The sequence below is a fragment of the Galeopterus variegatus genome, unplaced genomic scaffold, assembly GCF_000696425.1.
Source record: "Galeopterus variegatus unplaced genomic scaffold, G_variegatus-3.0.2 Scaffold491, whole genome shotgun sequence".
NCBI classification, from domain to species: Eukaryota; Metazoa; Chordata; class Mammalia; order Dermoptera; family Cynocephalidae; genus Galeopterus; species Galeopterus variegatus.
Genome location: NW_007726602.1, coordinates 151,116 through 176,554, shown reverse-complemented (window position 1 = coordinate 176,554; position 25,439 = coordinate 151,116). Strand labels below are relative to the sequence as shown.

Sequence of the window (25,439 nt, the reverse complement as noted above, 5' to 3'; positions counted from 1 at the left end):
TTCCAAAAATTTTTTTTTTTTTTTTTTTTTTTTTATTGTATGGAGAATGTTGGGCTGATAACTTGTAGGAAGCCTGGGTTATTTTATCTTCTTTACAAAGTGTTGAGTTTTGTTATGGTAGGCAGTTGAATTACTGGGTAGATTTTTATTCTGCCAACCTTGTTTTTATTCTAGGTTAGGGTAGATCTATTTTGGGGTTTTTTGCTTAGTTTTAGGGTGTAGCCCTTCTTTTAGAGTGTGGTTCTTATTCCTAAGGCATGAGCTTACTAGAATCTCAAGTGAATGCCCAAGTTGCTGGATTTAAAATCCAGCATGGTCTCTCTACTCTGGCTAGACTAGAACTTCAATGTCTTCCAGCATTGTGTAACCTTGGGTATCTTTGCTTATCTTTCTGCCAAATAACAAAGCCTGTTTGTGTTATGCTTTGCAGGGTCAGAACCTGTGCATGTGCAACTTAGCCCTTACTCAAGAATCAGGAGGTGGGGGGGTGTCCTCCTTTGATCTCTTCTTTCCAGTAATCTGTCCCATGAATTCTAACTGTTTCAGAAACACTGAGCTCAAATCTATGCCTCTTCAGCTTGCTGACACCACTATGCTATGCTTGGGCTCCATTTCCTTGCCCCTTAGTGCCAAACACCCACCCAGGCAGAAAGCTAGGGCAAATGTGGGCCGTGCTTTCAGTGTTTCCCTTTGTCAAGCATCACACTTTTCACTGCCTATTCTCCTGTCCAGAGACTGTAAGCAGTTGCCTCATATGTCTTTTCCAGTTTTCCAGTTGGAGACTACAGAAGAGCAAGTCTAGTAACTGTAAGTCTATCATGGTCAGAAACCCACTGAACCTATGTATTCTTAATTTTTTTTGTACTACAGAGATAAAATATTTATAATGTAGAAATTATTTATTTGGGGGTTGCAAGTTTTTTAGCCTTATTGTAATACCATTTCCAGAAACAATTTATTTGTAAGCTCTTGTATTAATTTTCGTTTTCCAGTACATCAACTATTTGCCATCTCACCTATTAAAGAATATGGTCTTCAAGGTCTTTTTATATACTTGACACTGAATTTTTGTCTCAGCATATGGTAGAATTAAAATTATATGTGGTATGTTTTCTACTATACTACATCACTATCATCTGTCATGTGACAACATAGGGAATTATTAGGATACTAAACTTATACATATGATGTAGCTCATTTGAAGAGTGTTGTATTTTCTCATTTTTTTCTATGTTGTTTAATTTGTCTGAGCATTATGCTGCTTCAATCAAGGTGATTTTCCTTTCTCTTGTTGTGTATGTGTATATCATGCTAATTTTTATTCTAGCATCCCCCTGTATCTCTTATCTTTCATTTTCTCTACTTCTATGGAATAGCTAAATAAATCCATATTTATTTATCATAGATAAGTACAAGCGTTGATAATTTTATTGTGTCTTCTGGTGAAGTTTTGCCCCTGCATTTTTGTTGATATATGTATTTTTTTACTGTAAATTTATTTTTCCCTACATATTCCCTAAGGAATGTAGATACATATTTTAAATTAGGTGTTTATGTAGATTATATTATTTATTATTATTTTAAATTTCTTTCAGGATAGGAGTGGGACATTACAAAAATTTTTTTTTTTTTTTTTTTTGTCTTTTTCCGTGTCCGGCAACGGATCGCAACCCTCAGTGTTGCCCCCGTACCGGACTGAGACCGGCAACGGGATTGCAACCCTCGGTGTTGCCCCTGCGCCTCGCTCAGCCAGTGAGCGGGAACCGGTCTGTATGTGGGATCCGAACCCTCGGCGGGAGCGCTGCCGTGCTTCCCAAGTGGCGCACTAGCGCAGTGCGCCACCGGGCCGGCCCCAAAAATATTTTTTATAAAAAGGAGATGTTGGCCTAATAATATTAAGCACTGTATTAAGGGCTGGCCTGTGGCTCACTTGGGAGAGTGTGGTGCTGATGGCACCAAGGCCACGGATTCGGATCCCCTTACCAGTCATCTTAAAAAAAAAAAAAAAAAAAAAGAAGAACCATATTAAGTATTGCTTTAAATGTATCACAACATACTTATTTTATAGGCTGAATCTGACCAATCCAGTATCTGAGGTCTTTGGGTTTGATTCTACTGGCTGTAGTTCCTGGTGCCCTTTTCATTTGTCGTTTATGATTTTTTTTTTTTTTAAATCAGAAAGTCATGTTACTTTTATCACTCTACATCTCACCCACTTTAATGATGCTTCCCTTTTCGTACCAAATACTCTCTTTCTTCATCCTCTGGTCCCAACATCTCATAATATTTTCCCTTTTCATTCTCTTTATTCTTTTATTACTCTATTTTTAAATAATACAAAGTGAAGGTGACTGATTAATGATTAGATTTTTTTTCTTTATATGATAGTACTTCAGAAAGTTCATGGAAAAATAGAATTAAAAGATAATATGAATCTTTCCATGAATTTTTTGAAGTAACCTTGTATTATCCAAAGTAGTACTAATATAGGGGCCGGCCCGGTGGCGCACTGCTACAGTGTGCCGCTTGGGAGTGTGGCGGCACTCCCGCCAAGGGTTCAGATCCCACATATAGACCGGTTCCCGCTCACTGGCTGAGCGAGGGGCGGGCGCAGCACCGAGGGTTGTGATCCCGTTGCCGGTCCCGGTCCGGTACGGGCGCGACACTGAGGGTTGCGGTCTGTTGCCGGACACGGAAAAAAGACAAAAAAAAGGAAAGAAAAAAAAAAATAGTACTAATATAATATGGCCATCACTGGTTGGTGATTGAATGGGCCAAGTGAATTGATAGATGTACCCAAAGTACCACTTAAAAGTGACCGATCTAGAATGACATGGTATAAAGACAGGAGACCAGTAATCTAACCCAAAAGGAGAAGAAGCTGAGAAGACTCTGCATAAGTTTAGGAGAGTTGACTTAAGGGGAAGCATGATGTTTCCATTATAGTTTCAAAGGCCAACATATAATGATGATTTTAATAATACCTTTTCCTTTTCTTCAAACCAACCAAGTATTACATTAATAAATACTATGAATGCAGTGATGAACTTATAGGAAAATCAATCAATATTGGAGGAGATTTGGAAACTAGGGGTCAAAATGACCTTGATTAGATAAGGTGAGTTTGAGTTTACAGAAAGACATCAAAATGGGAATAATTTGTGAGTGATCAGCCTAAAGAAAATAGTTTGTATAAAGGAAATGGGTTAGTTTTTCAAAGGAGAATGATAGGGAAACATAAATCTAGGTATTGGTGCATCCAGAAATTTACTGAGAATAAGATAGGAAGATAACATCAGTAAAGTAGAAAGAAAACCAATGTAATAGAGTATCCTGAAAGCCAGATAAAGAGTAGTTTCTAAAGTATAGAAATAGTGAAAAAGTTCCCCCTACTTAAAACTGTATTATGCACAGATTAACTTCTTTATAATTTTCCTCATTTGCAAAATTTTCTGATAGAATTTATGTAAACAAAGTTACACTGAGATTTGGTTTTTAGGGACTTGGAGGTATAAATCAGAAAAATACCAAACATTTCCAGTGAACTATATTTAGGAAGAAATGCATGGCATCTGCAACAAAGCAAATTAATTTACTAGTATTTCATCAAAATATAAGTGCAGGAGGTGGGAAACAAATTCCAGCAGACAGGGAATAGAAACAGAAATTAATTATAGAGCAGCCATAAGATATGTATTGTATCATTATTAGGCTACTTAGTTCGCTCTCTTTACTTTTGTTACAAAGGGGAAAATATTTTAACCTTTTCCTGTTGTTTATTTTTGTTGTTTCTCCCCTAATTCACTAGTGTGGCAAGAGGCACTTCAGAGATAGGAAATCTAAGATTAGAGAAAGAAATTTCACCCTCCGTTTATATATGGAATTTTATTGTTTATAATCCATTTAAAAATATTTATCTCATTTGAGACCAATGGCAACCATATGAAGTAAGGGGGAATTATGTTCATCTTAAAATTGATTCCTGGAATGGAGTATGAAAATTGTTTATGGATGAGGAAACCCAGAGAGAGTAGGTGATTTTATCATGGATCACCTGAGTTTTAGGCAGAAATCCTGGACTCCCCATTAGTACACTTGTGGTCATGGACAATGTATACATAAATTTTGAAACTCAATTTTTTTCTACTATAAGATGAAAGTTTTAAAAATATGAAATTGTAAATTATGTTTAATATTCTGATCAGTAATCTTGGTTTCCATTACTTTTCCAAAACAGCTATTTGCCTTCCTAAACTTGTCTTCCAGTTTTCCACTTCTGTCTTGTTATACTCATGTGATTTATTCACCTGGCATGTTTTCTTTTCCATCTCTGCATCTATATAAACCTGATTTTTTAATAACTTTTACCTAGCTTGTCACAGCCAGGCCAACTCCTTTACAAAGCCATCTCTACTACTCGCAATAATCGTGATCATGTCTTCTTTTGAAAAGACCTAACACTTTCTATTCTACAGCATTGATCAAATTCTCCATTTTACCATCTGAGTCCAATGGACCCTTTTTTGTTGTTGTTCTTCAAGAAACCAAATATATGGCACTAAGGTTAAACAACTGTTTTTGTTGTTGCTGCTGCTGTTGGTTTTTGGCAACTAGCCAGATCAGATATCAAACCCTGGACCTTGGTGTTATCAGTGCCACACTCTAACCAACTAGGCTAACTGGCCAGCCCCAATGGACCCTTTCAAAATATATTTTTAAAGTAATATTGTAAATAATTTACAGGTATATAACCTATTTATCTTGTAAATACTGATCCAGATTTCAAATACATTTCTAAGAGATTTCAGTTTCTTGTTACTTCTGGTTGCTCTTGGACTTGCATCCTCAAGATGCAATACTTTTGAAAATTTTCATGGCTAACAGTTTTGTTGAAGAGAGTGTGCTCATTTTCTTTAGCCTATAGTACAAAACATTTTCGTTTTTAGTCATTGTTTAGAATGATCAATTCAATGGATTTCTTCATTTCTATGCTATTTTAGTCAGTGCTTCAGCATTTTTCCACTTATGAACCATATCAAGTAAATTTCCTACTGCAAGCTTCATAAAACATGAAAAAATACTCACATGTTCTTTTTGCAAATTTTTTTTGCCCCAAAATACTGCATTATGACATCCTCCCTATAGAATGACTAACTGGATAACAAATTTCCTTTTTGTACTAGAAATATGTTGTTCACTAATCAATTCTTGAGTTTGAGGATATTTATTAAGTATACTATCTTATGTAAAGACTTACCTGAGATTTAGCTGATACAGTTAATTTTTCCATCATTGTGAGATTCTGGAGTGCTGCTGTCTTTTCATATTTGTGCTCATACTCGTCCAACAATTGCAAAACATCTTCTGTCAGTTTCCTTCTCTCTGCCATTATGGACAGAAAATGAAAAATTCTGAATTCTCAACGGTTTTTAATGAGAGGTTAAAAAGAAAAAAGTCTATAAAAATGCTGTCTCTCAGTGTCTTTTATACATTCTTGGAAGATCAGGCAATACTTTGAGCAATGCAATAAAAAAACAAGGATGATGAAATGATGATTTGTTTTATCTTATCATCTCTCTAGGTGATTACATCATTTTTTTCCTATTATTTTAACCTCATTATTATTTTATTATATCATTCATTATTTTACTCATATACTTATAAGAATTTTATTTCTATATATTATTAAATATAATAATTGTATAAGAATAATCATTCTTATTATTTTAATCTCATTTTAGTATAGTTGGAAATAATTCTCAGGATTATCAAAGAGCAAAATGTTTCAAGATATAGGAATAATAGAACTGCTGAGAAGAAACACAAAAACCAAAATTGGGCCCAGTAACCCTGAGGGTTAAAGTTAGTTGTGCCTTTATCTTTTCTCCTTTCTAGAGTTTATGTGGTCATAGGGCTAGCTGGTTAGCTCAGTTGGTTAGAGCACAGCCTTGTAATACCAAGGTCACAGGTTCAGATCACTGTACTGGCCAGCTGCAAAAAAAAAAAAAAATAGAGTTTATGTGCTTAAAAGAGCAAGCATCACATCCATAATGATTTTTGCATATGATGCAGTGGCTTCTGTGATGCATAAAATGAACATAAAATGAACAAATGTTAATGATTTTATTTAACTCAATTAAATGAGAAAACCAAGCAGATGTTATAATGGTTCAAAATGGAATCCAAAGAACAGACAGACACATTTGTAGATCAGGAATATTGAAATGAATGTGCAAATAGAGGCAAACCTAGCTTCTTCCACAGTGGGGAAAGGAAGTCAATTGAACCCCTTTACCTACCGGGATAGATTTTACCTTTCTACAGAGAAGAATAACTTTGCATTGCAATCAGTTATCAGCCATGAAAAGAGCTGTAAAATGGCCCTTCTAGAATCAGAATCAGATAATCCAGAAGTGTGTGCTCTAGAGCTAGACAGCGCACAATTTTCCACTGAAGGTTTTCCCCTGCACATATGTTATATTCAGTAAAATTATAAAGATTAAACATATAAAGAGACTTCATATTCAGTGTGATAAATAGCACTTTGCCATTTGCAGCAATCATATTTTTAAATATTTATTAGTTCTCTAAAATAAATATATTTTTAGAGTAAAACTCTCAAGCATTGTTCAAACAAGTTTACTTCCTTTTACCACACCTGTTAGGATATTTTTCAAGATTTGTTAAATAGTAGCTTTGTTTCTTTTATTCTACTAACAGAAGCCAAATTTTTCATATAGATTTCCACCAGCCAAATTCAGAGGTTCACCAAAGGAGGTGAAAACTCATCATTCAAATACTTAAGAAATTTTCCTTGTAACAAAGCCAGGTATTTTTGGCTTATAGAAGATGTACAAATAAATCTGTTAACGTATAGAATCTAGCCCAAATGATCAGCAACTGTTAAGAGTATTTGGACATGTATAAACCATCTGGCTCCATCCAGGGATTTGCTGCTCTTTTCATAGCTACCTTCAGTTTTTACCTCCATCCTTAGTTTGACAGCTGTCTTTTTTTTTATATCAGTGGCTATGTGCTCACCGGGTCACAGGCTTAAAATGTTCAGATAGGGAGACAAGATTCCTTAAGGGATCAGTGATCAGAGAAAAGATCTGCAGGGATGTCTTAGCAGCTTGATCATCAAGCTTTGTTACATAAAGAGCTTTATGACATGAAGGGCAGTCTCAACCAGTAAGGAGGAGAAAAAGTAACCATGAGGCCAAGAATACCATACATGACTTTATCTTAGTCTCTAATTTTCAAGATGAGACCTACGTAAGTGGAGATAATATCACAGTTTACCAAGGTTATCTGAACATGACAGCAATTTTCCTTGTTCAATTTTCACCTGCCTACCTATGTGAACAATTTAAAAACTGCTGATTCTTGGCAAAGGGCAATTTATAGTCAGTTATAGGAAGACCAATTGGACTAGAAGGAGAAATGGACAAAGGTCGTTTACTTCTCATCTGTACTTCATCATTTTCCTCAGGTGCTGGAATGGGAGATCAAACTTATTGATCATTAGAAGCCTTTCCTTGGTGATTTCAGCAAAATAGTTTTAACTCCTTCTGTTTTCTATGTAGCTATCAAGATAGGAGATGGTTTGGCTCAATCTTCTTTTGCCTCTCGCACATGAATTAGTCCTGAGAGCACATTTTGGGTAGATGACACTAGGCAACGTGCTCTGAGACAACTGGTCCTCTTCAAATATATTTTAATGCTACTCATAAAAACATTGTCAAAATGGAAAGTTTATGAATATTTCTTACTAATTCAGTAACATAATAATAATTCAGTGTTAGTGTTTCAGTATTAATTCAGTAACACAGCAACAGGGAAGTGTTTTAACTCACTATCTTCATAAATCTCAGGTACTACCAACATTACTACTTGCATCAAAGGTAACTCAGTCATGGTGACTTCAAAGCTTTGAAATAACCCAGCAAATACTCACTTGGCTAAAACTAGGAATAATGTCTTTTAATCTAGCCCCCTTTTGCCTCCAGCTTGCAAACAACCAGTATCAATCCAGAACTGTTATCTAACCTTCTTTGGTGCAGTTCATCAGTCATGCCACCAAAATGGATTTTTGAACTCTAGATGTCTCTCTTTCCTTCTGTTTTGTCTCTTCCTTCTGTGCAAAATGACTTAGTTATTTTACACTAATTATTTTATATCTTTAAAGGTATTTTTATTATGGTATTTAAATTCTTTCATATATTGTTTTGATGTTTACATCCACTTCTCTGGATAACAGATTATTGCATCACTTATCGTAGTCATGATTAAATTTCTCTTTTAAAATTTTGTATGCTCTGGTCAAATGTTTAGTAGTAAAAAAGTTTTCAGTGTACACATAGGGGAAAGATATGACTTTAGAATGACTTGTGAAATAGTGTTGTAGATAAAAATAATGCTGGTCCACAGAACCAAAGCCTAAAAAAAATGTATGAGCAACAAAAAAAAAATTATAAAAGTTGACACAAAGTACTAGTGGAATTGTGTTTCTTCAGGCCAAGCCAGTGCTTACTTACCCCTGTCACTGGTGAATTTGAAATGGTCTGGTGAAAAGTAAGTAGGCCTGAGGGGTTCAAGTTTTCAGCAAGACTGCTGTAATAGATAAATGAATAAACATTTTCAAACTACATATTATAATCTGATTCTTCTATTTAAGCAAACACTTAATTTTAATCATTTCAATATAAGTTAAATATTGAATGTCTTTCCTTTCCTTCATATTTGATGGTAGCACTAACTTTCTAAAATACTCTATACCTAAAGGTCAGTATGACCAAATATGGTAGATAAACTGACCTTGTTTCCCACAAAGATGAATTCAGACCCGCAGTTCAGATATAGTTACAACACTGCTACTGCAAAAATGCATGTGACTTTTATTTATTTATTTGTGTGTGTGTGTGCGCACGTGCGCAAACGTGCATGCTCTACTCACTTCGAATCTCCTCCTTAGATGTCTTGGGTTCTAAAAGCAGCACTGGCAGAGTGCCCACTCCATGTGGATTAGGTCCTATTTCATAACTAACTACTTTTACCCCCAAGAAATTGGAAAGCATTAACTTTAGCTGTATTTGAGTACATCTTTCTCTTGTTTTTCCAACTTTTCCATTAGCCAGAACAGAATACCGATCTGGGATGGTGTTTGTCACCTAAAAAAGAGAGATAACATTTCTATTTCAAATAAAGATTTAACTTTTGACCTAGAATTCATTATTATTATTCTCAAATTATGCTACAAAGTACAACATTCAGATTATTCTTCTGTGGAATTGCTGCAGATTCTACCACATACTTTGAACATAATGGGATGAAATACAAACATGTCTGTTTTATAACTTATCCCCAATCAAAGTGCCCTTATATGAAAAAAGCTCGCTTTGCTTCCACATGTTCGGTGATTTCTCCGCACTTCCATGGCCTCTTCTCTTTTAAAACTGGTACATGTTCCATCCCTACTTTTGTGACCTGCACCACCATTCATAACATATCTGTCTCTCACATCTTTTGTTTTTATAAGATGATGAAAGGTTAGTGAATAGAGCTATTACTATATTTTAGCTGGTTTTCGGGATACTTTGATGCATTTTTAGCTGGGATTACAAAATAGACCATGGCATTAATCAGAGAGGGAGTCCAAAAGCTAATGAACCTCAGCCGATCCAAAAAGCAGTCAGGAGAAGAAATCAAATGAGGAGGGGGGATATATATATATATATATATATATATATATATATAAATCTTGCTGTCTAGCTATTCACTCACATACCTTTCATTGGCATCTAGTACAAAGTTGTATACACAGATATTTTTAAGTGCTTTGTTTTTCTGTTTTTTATTTGACTATGAAAATGATTGAATAGGTATTATAAGCAGTGGAATTCATTAATAGGCAAGGTATCTAGATAATTTTTCATCATATAACCACATGATAAAAGAGGTTGGAACAGTAGCTAGTAAGTAAAAAATACCTTTTGAACTCCATACAAACCCCAAATCAATTTAGTTGGTCTGAAAACTGAGGTTTGGGGGAGAAAGAGTATTCATTTCCACTGCCAGAAGTTTTGAGTTTTGAGTTCACCTTGGTTCCATGCCACCACAGACTCACCCTCGCTTATTACTGTGACTAGAACTAGGCAATACAGAGCCATTCAGACATCTACCATTTATTCACAAAGAACTGAATGGCAATTATACTGACTAAATTTTGCTTTTGATTTAATAATATTGAGAACCTACCCTTAGGGTGGTCTAGTTAAACAGGTTTTTAAACTATGTATTATGGGCTTTTTTTCCCCAAGTATGGAAAACAGAGTGAGCAACAGTTAACCTTATTAATGGCATTCTTTTAGGCAAAATGTAGTTTAAATGTTAGTGTTTTAAAAAAATTACATGGCTAATCATTGTTATATAAAGCAGAGATCTTGTTATTATGTTTATATCCATAAGAAAGTAATTTTCTATTTAAAAGCCAACAGAATTTGACCATTAGGAAAAATGTTTGCAAGAGCATATCCATACTAAAATTTATATGCTTTCAAGATTACTTTAGATATAGGCAACAGAAAATGGAGAATTAAAAGAGTTATTATGGAAAATCAATAAATGTTATTTGGTAGTGATTAACATTGGTAGTCTTAAACATATGATTAAAGAGAATGAAGAAATTATTTACAAATTTTTTTAGACAAAATTTTTCAACATGTAAAATACAGGAGGGGTAGAAATAAAACCTGGCCTTGACAGAAAAAACATCTCGGCTGGACTCATTTCAAACTTTTGTTTTATGGATGGGATAGCTCAAAAAGAGAAGCTGACCTCCTCACAGCATAGTGACAAAACAGGAATTCAAATTGAAAAATCTCCTTCAAATCATCTCTGTGTGTGTGTGTGTGTGTGTGTGTGTGTGTGTGTGTGTGTGTACACACGTGCGTGTGTGTTTGGTGTTTGAAACTTAAGATCCTGTTTTTTAGACTGACATATAATTACATCAATATTATTGGGTATAACATTTTCATATAATAAAAATGGAAGTGAAACTTACCTTCAATTAAAATTTTTTTCTAGGTAAACTCTCTGTCTCAATTTCTTCATCAACACAATGTAGATATTGTAGTCCACTTCGTAGGGTTTGAGGGAGGATTAAGTCATGTAACACATTAAAAATCTTTACCATGGTGTCTGGGACATAGTACGCTGTCAATAAATTGAACCTATTTATTATTATTTCTGTTATTATCATTTTTATTCCGTTAACAGTACGTTTAGCCCTTCTGTGTATAGACTATTTTTAGCATGAATTAAGTTAATAGAGGGGGATGTCTTCTTTTTTTATTGAAACATTGATTGTACATTTTTATGAGATACGGAGTGATACTGGCTTCTATATTTCAAAAGATACAAATGAAAACTTTTCTGGTGTTAAATGTGTATTCTCTAGAAAACTTTGTAAAAGAACACAAATCACCACTAACCAATATTTTTGAAAACTCAGTGTTTTTACCACTGTACTTAGATAGAATATATAAAGATTAAGTTTTTTTTTTTTTGTCTTTTTTGTCTTTTTCCGTGTCCGGCAACGGATCACAACCCTCAGTGTTGCCCCCGCACCGGACCGGGGACCGGCAACGAGATCGCAACCCTCGGCGTTGCTCCCGTGCCTCACTCAGCCAGCGAGCGGGAACCGGTCTGCATGTGGGATCCGAACCCTCGGGCGGGAGCGCCGCCGCGCTTCCCAAGCGGCGCACTATCCAGTGCGCCACTGGGCCGGCCCATAAAGATTAAGTTTATTAAAATGTCTTATTGGTTAATTGGCTTAGCAGTCTTAGGAATTTGGATATAAGAAGAATGAAATAAAAGAAACAATTCATTAAAGATTGCTTTGAATAGAGGTCAGAAAATGTGTGCACTGTTAAATGGCCTTTCTAGCTCTGATTTGTCAGTTTCTTAACTTTCCTCTTGGTATTTTGGGGCAGATCCTGTGGATTTAATAAACTGTACCCAGATGTAAATTTAGATTGTTTAGAAGCTGTCAGAGCCACCTTCTTCTGGAAGGCTGGTCTCAGAATTTGTCTCTCTTACCTGCAGGAGGTACAGAATACAGATTGCTCCCATCAAAAACTGCACTCTGGGGCCGACCCCGTGGTGCACTCGGGAGAGTGCGGCGCTGGGAGCGCAGCGGTGCGCCCGCCACGGGTTCGGATCCTATATAGGGATGGCCGGTGCGCTCACTGGCTGAGCACGGTGAGGACCACACCAAGCCAAGGGTTGCAATCCCCTTACCGGTCACAAAAAAAAAAAACAAAAACTGCACTCTGGATCCTTTCCTATTCAACTCTCTTGGGTTCTCTGATAACATTTCTGCCCATCCACTTCCCCACCACTACCAGGCTGGAATCCAGGGCTCCCATGTACTGGGTTGATTGACACACTATTGAGTTAGATAACAAGTGTTCGGACGTATTATAATTAAACTGTAGAGTTGAAGATGTTTTCAGTATCATTTCTGGATTTTAGTTGGACCGTATCAAGGTTAAAGTGGTAAGCAATGAATTCAACGAGAAAATTTACATCTTTTCTCCAATTTAGTTCCTGGAATTTTTTTCCAATGTGGGACTTTTCTTTCGCCCCTCTGGACTCCCGTTTGGAACTTCACTGATCCTTTTCCTCATCTTTCTTCTCTTAGGTTTTATGTTCTCCTTTCTTACATTCGTACCTTTGTCCTGCCCAGAGCTTGCACTTCTCATTCCACTCTGTTCTTTCTCCCTGATCTCGTTTTATTTACTATTCTTTCAACATTTCCTTCCTTCCTCTTGAGAAGCTTAAAGATCACTGGTTCATTATCCTTAATGCCTTCATCAGACCGTCAGCATATGGATTGGAGTTGCCATATAAATTCTTCTTAAGTTAAATTTGTAATATTAACAAGCACCCTAAATTACACTTTTTTCCATTACACCTTTAGACAAGTAAATCTGGCTGTTGACCTGCGGTATGACCCCTCTCCTCAATTTTTTTAATCACTTGTGGAATCAAAGAGGAATATACAGTTGATTAATTCTTTCCTTTAAGCCTCCGGAGTACCATTTAAAAATTAAAGTCTGTGTTTTAAGCTAGTGATCCTCATTTGAGCTCAGTTCTAACCATTATTGCTGGTATCATTTTAAAATATAATTTACATACTCAGTTGTTTAGACTAAAACATGAGAAATTTTCTAAGGGTCATAGCAGATCTAAATTATGATTTCCAAAGTAGAGTTTTCATTTTTTTTTAATGGAATTCTCAAAAATTTGGATGTGTTTTGATTAATTTATTAACTAATGTAGGTATTTGGACTTAATTTATAAAAGTCACATAGTTAACTTTTTTCAGAATGTAATTAAATTAATTTTTTAGAGGCCTTAGGTTTTATTCATTTGGCCATCTTAGGTGTTTCTATTGTTGGCATTCTTCATTCATTTAAAAATTTTAATCTTATTTTGATAGTCTTTTTAAAAATGAACTCCAATTTGTTATCTATCTTCCATCTTTTAAAGCTTTTTTAATAAGAAGTAATACTTGTAGAATGTGCTAGCTTATTAGAATTAGTCTTTATAGGTAACTTCATGAAGAACTTGATAATGTAAGATTAAACATAACATTTTTATTTTCTTTTTATGTTTAATATGTGAGAAAATATCCTTTATACCATTGATTTAGCATTTTATAAAATACTTAACATTAATAATTTTATTTTTTATGTTGGGCCATGGGAATACATAACAAAGTATGATTACAGTGTTCTTTGCATAGTCTTTTGCTTGTGAGACTATGTCCTTATATTTCTTAAGCATGTAGCCATATGTGGGTACACATGCCATTTTTATGTTCACATAACAATGTAAAATTCATTCAAACTAACAGAAATAAACTGATTTGGATGAGTGTGGAGAGTGAACAAAGGGGACTAGAACACGTATAGCTTGTATGGAGTGTGTGGTTGCAGTATCATTTGTGAGCTGAAAGGTAGCTGAACATTTCCATTTTGGTGTCAGTCCCTTGGGAAGGAAGGCGTTTCATAATGGGGTATGATCTGCACTCTTAGAGTGATTGACATTGAATGATTAAATAGAAGAGGAGAATAAATGCCGCTCCTCCTCCTTTTGAGGCTAAGCACATATACACTGAATGCAAATCTTTTCAGTGTGGAAGGCAGACAGGCCTAATGATAGCACATATCTGATAAGCCATGGGGGTGAATTAACTACACAGATCAAAATGCAAAGAAACCAAAATTATATAATATCCTTAAAAATAACTTTTATAAGCAAATGTAATGGTAAGTGCACATACAGAGTGTGATTGAAGGCCCCATATGTGAAAGCAGAATCCTGACACTGCGCTCTTGGTCAGTGAGTGGGCAAGATGGTTCCCTGAATTGGATAACACAGCGCATACCACAGTGACTGATGAAACTGATGCATCTGCAGGAGAGCTGGCTCTATTACTGAGGCCTTTAACGTATTTTCTCTCTCTTTGAAAATGAGTTCCTGAGTGGATACTATCCTTGAGGAAGTGAATTAAATTCAAAAGAAGATATTTTATAGATGGGCAAATTTAAGATTTCTCTTATTCGTTGTAGAAGAGAACTATGTGGGAAAACATTATTATGTAATGTGGTTATATTTTTCAAAGATGCCATTTTTGAGTGTGTTATTCTGGGGACCTGAATTTCAAAAGCATTAGTTAGTATTTTTTATTATTTACTTTTGTACCATCTCTTTTTGTGGTTTTGTACTATCTCTTTTTGTAGTCATGTACACATGACTGAAACAATATTGAATCTGCATTGTAAGGTTTTATTAATTTATTATATTAAGGTAGGCAGTTATACAATAAGTAATTTAATTGGAAATCTAATTTCTTGGTTTTTCCCTTTAATTTTTGAAAACATGATCCAGTCTTTTCTAAGATAAATACGTGTGAATTATGCAAAGAATAAAAGCCCATCTTGTGAATCCATTATTCTAAAATCTGTAAGATAATATGATAACTGGAGAAGCAGGCAATAGTTCCCTAGTTTTTGCCAATTAAGACAATTCACTCTTTTTATGTACTGCTTAGTAAATTAGGAGTTTGTCTTTGAAACATAAGCTAGTTTATGTTGTTAATCTTGATGTTCTCTCACACACATACAAATATAATTATAATTAATTTTATTGTCATTACTGTCTTAAACTGATTCCCACAGTGGGCCCATATTTTGCTATCATTTTTTAGAACATTGTGACCTATTGTTATTTGTGCCTCATGATGAGAATTATGGAGTCATAAATGTATTTGGAAAATAAATTTAAAATAGAAAGCTCTTAAAGTATTTCATTTGGATACAAATCACTAAGTAAACTTTATATATTTAACAATCAGATTTAAAACCTTTGTAAATATAAATTTTTCTTAGTTTCTCCACATTATGGCCTTTTATTGTTTTTTTTTTTTTTTTTTTTTTTTTTTTTTTTTTTGTCTTTTTGTCTTTTTGTCTTTTTCCGTGTCCGGCAACGGATCGCAACCCTCAGTGTTGCCCCCGTACCGGACCGGGAACCGGCAACGGGATCGCAACCCTCGGCGTTGCCCCCGCGCCTCGCTCAGCCAGCGAGCGGGAACCGGTCTGTATGTGGGATCCAAACCCTCGGGCGGGAGCGCTGCCGCGCCTCCCAAGCGGTGCACTATCCAGTGTGCCACCGGGCCGGCCCCCTTTTATTGTTTTTAACATAAAATTTTTAAAAGAAAATCTGATTGAAATTGAACAAGTATGTCTTCCAAATAATTTCTTGCTCAGCTTTTCCATGCTAAGCAAAGTCGAATTCACAAACATCTAGTACAAAAGCCATGTCATCAGTGTGCATTCAAATACTAATTAAGGATGGATTTATGTTATTTGAATTTAGGAAAGTTTACCCTAAAAGAAAATTAATTTCTTACAGAAAGAAAAGAAAGATTTTCCTGTCACTGAGCTAACATCAAACCTTTATTAATCTGATATAAGTATTTAGAAGCTTTGCTTTATAGCACTTTTCTGATTTAGGTACTTACTGTATTGCCTTAAAATTACTTGGTAATTTGCCAGATATCATTCTGACCTTCTGACTAGACATCTGATTTTCTTATATTATCAAATTTCACTGTACTAATTAATTTGTACAAAGGAAAAAATTCTTCCAGTTCAGCTTGTTTCCACAATCAAAATAATTAACACTTAAAGAAATATTAAACTAATGTGATCTATAATTTTTCCAGTTGCTGAGTGAATTGCCATTTTATGTGATGTAATTTTTAAACTTTTAGTTGCTTGTTTTTTGCTGAATATTGGCTGCCCTCTAGTGGACTAAACTGGTTTTTAAAAATAACAGTCTAATTTAAGAGTCATTTCTATACGGAATTGGTTAATATTCTTTAATGTTTTAATACTCATGTTTTTTGCTGTCTATTATGGTTAACACAACTACTTTTATAACTTTGCTGGAGCATTTTGGTGATGACAGTCATTGAAGCAACCAGTATAAATAACATTACATGCTTTTGTGAAGGCACATTAAGATAAGCTGATCTCATTGACAGTTTGTGTATTTTAGTATATTTTTTAATAACATGTGTTTTATGATTCATGCTACTACTTCTAAGATGTTGTCGTTATTCTTGCTTGCAGATGCTACAATTGTGGTGGCCTTGATCATCATGCCAAGGAATGTAGTCTACCTCCTCAGCCAAAGAAGTGCCATTACTGTCAGAGCATCATGCACATGGTGGCAAACTGCCCACATAAAACTGTTGCACAGCCACCCGCCAGTTCTCAGGGAAGACAGGAAGCAGAATCCCAGCCATGCACTTCGACTTTCCCTAGAGAAGTAGGAGGAGGGCATGGCTGTATGTCACCACCGTTTTCTCAGGAGGCTAGGTCAGAGATCTCAGAAAGGTCAGGCAGGTCACCTCAAGAAGCTTCCTCCACGAGGTCATCTGCAGCACCAGAAGAGCAAAGCAAAAAGGGGCCTTCAGTCCAAAAAAGGAAAAAGACATAACACTTCTTCTTTTTGATGTTTTTACCCAGTTGGGAAGTCTACCTCATGCAAGTACAGGGGAACAGTATTTCACAAACAGCAGCTGACCTGAGATTTTAACTACTGTTGAGGAACTGTGAATTTTTTAAACAGACAAATCACTCTAAGCAAATTACATTTGAGCAGGGTGTCATGTTTTATGTTATTCAGAGAATGAGATACTATGTATATTAATATGTGCATGCATGAGAGGGAGAGAGTCTGAGTCTGTGTGTGTGCGTATGAGGATTTTATGCAGGAATGTAGACGTATATATAAAGAAGGTCTGTCTTTATATATGTGTTTATGTAGATAACAAGCACACACCCTCCCTCACGTGATTGGACATCTCCAAGAATTGAAAACCCATGTGAACCATTTTAGATGGTTTCACAAATAACCCCTGGAGTTTTTCTTGAAATACCACTTCTTTTATATCACATAAAAATAAAAACATGACTGTTACCTTTTGTGTGAACCAAAGGATACTTCAGGTCTCAGAGCTGCCAATCATATGGTACTAATGGTTTTTAAGACATCTAGTTCTCCCGAGTTTGGGATTGCCTCTTTCTTTTTCTTGATATCTTGGAGTGGCATTTTTTTTTTTTTCCTGTTTGAAGGCAGTACCTTAACTCCATATGCCTCTAACTGCCATAAGCTTTTTTGATTCTGGGATATATAACTCTAGAAAAGACAATGAATGTGTAATTTCTGTGCCGTATTTCAATGTTTTTAATTCTATGTTTTGACTGTAAATTAGATGCCTATTAAGAGAAATGAAGGGGAGGGTAATGTTTAAATGTAGTGATTGTTTTCAGTGGTATTTTGGTACCAGTACCAGCTCATTGTAATCTTTTACATGTTGTGAAGCTTTTAAGGTATTGTGACAACAGTCGCTTCCCTTGACTAAGCCAATCTTTTAACCATCACTTAGAGCAGGGAGCCCTCCTAATTTACTACTGAAGACCTTAGAGGAAAACTCCAATTGTTTGGTGTATATTTTTGGTGGTTGTTTTTAATTTACGCTGGAGAGTTATCTAACTTGTTTCTGAAACAGACAAACAAAAGCAGCACAGAAATGAATAAAATACTGGGGTTGAGAATGAAAATTAAGTGTATGCTCACAGTAGCCCAATATGTATGACCTATGAATGACATTAAAAAGTGCAGTATTTGGTGGCAGGCAACTAGAGTGACAAGCCTGAGGCAGAGGTACCAAAACCTCTCCTACCAGATAACTGGAAGTATTTTATACAATAAAATTGATTGTATGGAATTACCTTCAGTGCTAACGCTGAAGTAACCTATATGGTGGATTCAGGATGGACATTAAATGCTGGGGACAGAGAATCTTCTCAGGTTGGTTCTCAGTTATAGTAATAAACTGGCTGGAGACCAATCAGTATTGGTCCCTTTAGGTTTCAGTAATGAAAAAAAAAATTATTTTAGAGTCATCCTTGTTTGAGATGTTACAGGCAAATTTCTGAAACATCTCTAAGAAGGTACCAATTAATTATAATGCTTAATATTGGCAATAAATATAGTTTTGCATGGGCCTGTTGGTGTAAGCTCAGATAATCAAAAAGAGAAAATTGCATGACTCAAATGAGACATATTCTGCTGAACAGTTTCTGCTCCTCCTCCCACTTATCCTATCATGGGAGACTTGTATAGTCATTGCTGCTTCAGCAAGCCACCATAAGAAGAAAATGCCTCAGGCTGGGCTGCCTGCCAGTCTTTTGCAACTCAGCTTGAGTTTCATGACAGTGTTTGTGAGAATCTCTGTGGTATATACTGAAATATCAGTGTGATGTGATGCAAAGCTTATCTTTGACGATATTGAATGTGATATAGCTATAGAGATGTACTTCCTTGCCTTAAGTGAGGATTTCAAGCTTATTTAAATTATGTAGACAAATCAAAGTGGCATTGCTTAATTTTTAGCAGGTATACTAAGCAGGTTAACAGTAAAAATGCAAAACATAAGTCACTTTGAAAATTCAAACCAAAGTTCCTTGACTTTATAGAAATAGGAGATTATGGACTTGAAAATTGGACATTCCCTGTTTACATTATAAAAATTCCTAGCTGAGATCATGGTAAAAAAAAAACACAGAAACACTTGAGAACTGTGGACCTTATGGATGCAATTCGGGATTATTTTTAGCATCTTACCAGACTGAACTACTAAGAGCACATACCAAACCTATCTTCTGGTTAAAAGTTGAGGTTTATTTTTTATATGAGAATATTATCACTATTACATAACATACTCAGGACAAAGAACTTTGCTCAGGGAACAATGTTGTTGTTGTTGTTTCTTTACAGACTAGTCTACAGTCCTGCTTACTCAAAACAAACCAAATGACTTAGACTTTTATATAAGTATTATGTACTGATGTTAGTAACTACCTCTGAGTTTGACATAGATCAAAATTTCTGAATATCTGGTATCAGTTCTCATATTTTTATTTCATGTGAAAAGTCCTCTAAAGCAGAATTCTTCAGCTCCTTGCATATGTGAATATCACTGATATGAGCACATTGTTCATTTACATGGGTGAAATACTCTGTTTACAGCAAAAGGCTACCTCATAGTTGATGCATAGCACACCTGTATGCTGCTCCAGCCTTGCAGGTGGCTGATAATTCTCTGGTACAGAACCTTTTTATCTATATTATAGATAGCAATTCACAACTGCATGTTTCTGACAAACACTTGTGAATAATGAAGCATCTCGTTTTAGTTAGCAAAGTCTCCAAGCATTTACTTAAAGGTTATCATGTATTTAGTTTAAAGAATTATGGGCACTCTTCAATGTCAGCAAAACAGAACACAGAAGCAATCTTGGAAATAGCTGCATTGCCTGGAGGTGGGGGATGGGAAGGGGTAGCAGGAAGAGGGGTTGGTATGTAGGTATATTCATGCTAGGCGAACAGTATGAAAGATGCCAGTCTCCTTTATTTACATGGCTGTGCCCCCTAAAGCCAAGCGAATTACAGCATTATAGCCCCAGGCACATAACTAGCACTGGGTGCCAGGGAGTAAACTTGTGATGCCATACCTAGCTACTGAGGGAGTAGGGTCTGGGTGAAGCATCATTTGGGGGGGGGGTCACCAATGGTGGGGCAGAAGGTCTGTGAATTGTCTTTTGACCTCACTCTCATGTCAACGTAAATGTAATTTCTAAAAAAGATGCCCTACCAGTCTCTTAGCCCTAAGAGCTGTTCATTTGCTACGTGGAAGATTATAGTGGAAACATTTTTATACTTGCATTTCTAGTCTGTATGAGAAGACTTTGGATGTATTTTTACAACTGAAAAATTTAGAAAGATTTCTACCTGCTTATAACTTGGAAGTTTGGTGTGCAATGTATGGAAAAAGAGATCAAGAAATGTCATCTTATTAGCATCAGTCCACCTCCAAATATAAGATGTTTTTATTGCTGATAACTTTTTTGTATTCTGACTCAGTTTTATTTTGCACCAGTGCGGCCCCAAGTTACTGCTGGTTGTATTTAGTTTGTGAATAGAAGCCCATAAGTGTTAATAGACTTTGTAACATTCACTGTAAGATGAATTATACAGGACCTGGGAAATCTCATTAAGTCTTAAAGTTAATTTAAATTAATTTATCTGTTTCCTCTAAGAAATGTTTATCATAAAATATATATGTGTATTTCCCCTTTGGTTATAAAACTTGGGAAAGTATGTGCAAGTGCAGCTGCACTGAATTTAATTTCTAGATGTCTTAATGAGATTTATTTGTTTTAGAGAACAACTCAAAACCATCAAATTTGTCTTAACGTAACTATCAACGGCCTCTAAGATGTGGTGGTTGTGTGATCTGTGTTATAGTTGTTCAGTTAGAGTGAGAGGTTGACCTATGATTCCTTCTTAAATTTTATATTTGGAACAAAGCTGCAAAGTCATGGTAAAGTACTGTACTGTGAGAAAGTATTATGATACTTAATACATCTGTGGCTTAACACTTGTGAGAGTTACCAGCTTGAGAATGATGGTGTTGACTACCTCTTGAATCACATCTATCAACCACTGGCACCTACCACCAAGCTGGCTTTACCTAGTATGTGTTGCTTTTTGGTATTAACAACTCTAACCATACTAAAGACCAAAGTGAACCCTGATTTCTATATGTCTTTAATACGATGTTTTATCTAGTGTTTTTAAATTATCCTGTGTAGTATTAGATTACCTCATTGTCCATTTTGACTCATGTTGTTTACAAGTGAAAATGAAAAAAACACTTGAACTCTGTTTTTAAAGGAAAAAAGGGGTAGATGTTTGGAACGGCATTTCATTCATGTACAGTTATCTTGATGGACAAAAGCACTGTTTGCCTTTTTGCAGACCTTGGATTTTATATTCTCATTTCATGCCTAATGTCTTATTCTGTCAATTATGGATATTTTGAGGTTAAAAAAATTACTTGATTAAAAATAAAACATATAACGTTGGCATTTACCATGGGTTTTGGAGATTTTTCATGATTTGTATGATTGCTAAATTAAGTGGATGGATAAAAGGCCATTTACCTAGCAATTACACCAATGTGAGCACAAGTTAGATAGTTTCAACATATCTTCAGATAGTGGCGATTATTAGCATGGAACTTATTTATGACAATATGGATGGCAAATAGCTGCTGTCTGAGAGAATGAAGGAGGAAAGGTGGGTCCTGTCGTCATTAGGAGTTGTCCTGTGTTATCCGGCAGAGACTGTACAAGGTTATGGATCAAAGTACAGACTTCATGTGCTCAGGAAGAGTAGACCGAAACAAAAACTTCAAAGTTTTATTGAGAAAGCATTTTAGAATTTTTCTACAAGTTTTTTCTAATAATTACAAAGAATTTGAAAAGAACAATCAAAGCCAAGGTACACCAGTACCAAATATCTAAAATGTGAATGTAGATTTATCAAACTATGAGTGAAGTATTGATGTACTATAAAACCAATTTGGTGAAACTGTTGAGTTCTATAACTTGACCAATCCTACAATTAAACTCATTTTCCACTCTATACCTAGATGATTCACTTTATTTTTTGGTGGTCTAGTGTGACTCCTACTTCTCTTTTATTTTTTTTCTTTATTTTATTTTTTAATTGTGGTTAAAAAAACAACATAAAGTTTACTGTCTTAACCATTTTTAGGTGTACAGTCCAGTAGCGTTAAGTATTTTCACAGTCTGTGCCACAGTGGGTGATTCACTTTTCTTAGCTTGCGGAGGACTTTCTATTATAAAATATTTTTATAGAAGTAAAGGATAAATACATAATCTCATTACTTGGATATAACCAATAACTTTTTTATTAATTTTCTTCTGGTGTGTATACACACGTGCGTGCATGCACGCACACACACCAGGATAAAATTAATATATATTATTATAGTTCATGGAAAGATTTCTATTATCTCTGTTTGTTTGCTTGCTTTTTGGCTGCTGGCCAGTGCGGAGATCTGAACCCTTGACCTTGGTGTTATGAGGCAGCCTATTGTCTTTTAATTCAACTTTTCCATGAATTTTTTGAAGTACCCTCATACACACACATACACACACAAAAATTAGGTTACATTCTATATGGTTTGGAGCTTTTATACTTTACTATATAATATGTTGTCATCCCAATAAGAATTGTTCAAAAACAACACTTTTGATAAATGCACATTTGGTTTGAGGAAGTGAGATTCAGTTGAGCACAAAGATGGGCCTGGTTTGGATGAAGGAAGGGAATCCAAGACAGGAAATAGCCTAAACAAAAAAATAAGAAGAAGACGACATCCTATCATTTGCTGCTACATGGGTGGAACTGAAAACCATCATGTTAAGTGAAGTAAATCAGCCACAGAAAGACAAACACCACATGATATTGCTCGCATGAATTCTTAAAAAAAAAAAAAAAAAGGTTCTCATAGGGGTAGAGAGTAGTAGTATGGTTACCAGAGGTGGGGTGGGGGTAGTGGTGGACTAATGGGGACACAACTGTGTTATCTACCCTAAATGAATCATTGTGCAGTATATGCATGTATTGAAACAACACACTATACCCCACAAGTATGTACTAGTAAATGTTAAAATATTTTGAATTTAAAAAAATCAGAGTCAAGAATAAGCAATGCATGTTCAAGCAATCAGTAAAGAGATGAATTTGGCTGGACAAAGTATAAAAACAAGTGTTTGAATGTATTAGAGAACAACCATCGCAGCCAGGAACTCGTGGGGCTACAAACTTTGAAATAAGGGAAGAGCTGAGGCGAGCATCACACTTACCCCAGCTTTTTCCCTAAGAGCACTTTCCAGTTCCCCATGGTGCCCCAGGGTGATAAAACCCAGACAGGAAGTGACAGCCTTACTGACCTGAGGAAACAGGAATTCAGGGCTGCCACAGCAACAGGACAAATCCCAGAGAGGAGGGTTCACAGCGAAGGGAGCCCCCAAAATCTTCATGTAAGACATTGACTGAATCTTAAGACTTAGCAGAAAACAGCAAGTGAACACAGGGCCATGACTAGAGTGAGGCAAGAGAGGTGGCCAGTGCGTAAAAAATTGTAAGAAGGTGCTCATTTTCAGGGTCCTGCCCCTGGCTGGGAGGCTAGTGGACTTAGAGATGTCCTCAGCCATCTAGTACCAGGGAGAGAGAGATTGAATTTCTAGCCTCAGCAAATTAGATAGTTCTTGGTAAATAGTCTGGGCTTTTTGTATATAGATTCCAGAAGGACTATATCCTAGGCATAAGGGTCATGCCCTAGGAGTAAGGGACATAATACTAGAAAAAAGGACAAAATTGAAACAAACCAGCCCTATCAAAGCCTAAAATTAACCCTTTGTGGGACTAAGGTGACTAGTTGTTACAATACCTGTCTGCCAAAAGGAAACTTAACCCTCCTTGGCGAAAGATAACATCATCCAAATCCTCTACAAATTTTCATCTACAATGTCTTGCATCTAGTCAAAAAGTAGGAAGCATTGCTAATAAACAACCAATTGGCAGGAAGCAAAAACAGACAGCAAAAAGATATACACAGATGATTCAGATTTTGCAGTTATTGTACAAGGACTTTAAAAATAACTATGGTAAACAAATACAGGAGAAGATATAGAGGTAAAACCAATTCTAGAATAAAAAATTATAATGCCTGAAAATAAGAATTCAACAACAGATGGGGTTAACCGTAGGTTAGAAGCAACAGAATAGAAGGTTATTGAATTGGAAGACTGGTAAATAGAATGTATCCAGACTGATGGAAAGAAAAATTTTAATGGTGCAGTATGTGTAAAACCAAATTACAGAGGTTTTTAAAAAGTAACAACATGGTCTATACTACTTGTTTGAAATGGGAGCATAAGGGAGGGTAAATATAATGCAGCAAGTAGAAAAGGTAGGAGTTAGAGAATTTTGAGATGAAAAAAATTGACTTCTGTTTGCTGTTTTGTGTTATGTCATTATGAGAAAAAATACACAAAATAGCAGAAATAATAAATATGTAAAAGCTACAAGTGTTAAAATTGTTGCAATTATTATACAGTTTTTTTTTCTTAACAAAGTTATGATAGTCTTGCTTCCCAACTTTCTTGCTAAAATTGTACCTACAAGCCCTGTGGGACTTCTCTTTGCTTTTATTCCTGAATGTGGATATCTTTCCCAAAACCTCATTACAGTTTTGAAACTCTAGTGAATTTGAGAATAAAACAGAACCAGACAAGGTAGATGGATCCTAACACAAGGGGAAACAACACTTTGCTTTTATTCCTCAGCATCTTCTCATGACTTTGTCCTTTACTCCCTAGGGATACCCTACATGAGTTTGGTGGCAGAGGGGAATGGAACCAGTGCAGAAAGAATCTGAAGGTTCTAGAAGAAGGGCTAAGTATGTACCAGTTTCATGAAAGAACATCGGGGGAAAGGGCTTCTCAGCACGTGTGGTTGCTCTCTAAGTGGCCGTCTTGGTGGGTCACAAGGGAACTATCGGTTTGCATGGTATGAATCTTGAGAAAGTAGTGATTAATTTTGGTATTTTAATGTAACTTCCTAGCCCATCATTGAAAAACTGGAGCTTTGGGTGATCTGGATTTTAATAAGTGTTTATAAGTGTGCAACATATGGTTGCAGCCCATATGCTGATGTGGAGAAGCACCAGGTTTGTCCTCTCCAGGGACCACACTGGGGAAAAGCATGAACTGACAGTGTTCAAATGATAGATAGAAGAATTCGATAACTAAAATATAAGTAGTCCAATATGCTTCTGTAATTAATTTCCTTTTTTTCTAGTAAAGAACAAATGTAAGGCCCATTCAGGATAACAGGAAGACCCACAATCCCAGGCTTTC

General features: G+C 35.7%; 1 protein-coding gene across 1 annotated transcript in view; it reads left to right on the top strand.

Annotated features, from left to right (window-relative positions):
- The window catches only part of LIN28B (lin-28 homolog B (C. elegans)), a 104,011-nt gene extending 86,874 nt beyond the window's left edge, over nucleotides 1-17,137 (top strand). The window contains exon 4 of the mRNA XM_008569396.1: nucleotides 16,704-17,137. Coding sequence (XP_008567618.1) covers nucleotides 16,704-17,073 — 370 coding nt within the window. The 3' untranslated portion in view covers nucleotides 17,074-17,137. The remainder of the gene's footprint in view (nucleotides 1-16,703) is intronic.
- Nucleotides 17,138-25,439: the final 8,302 nt, after the last annotated feature.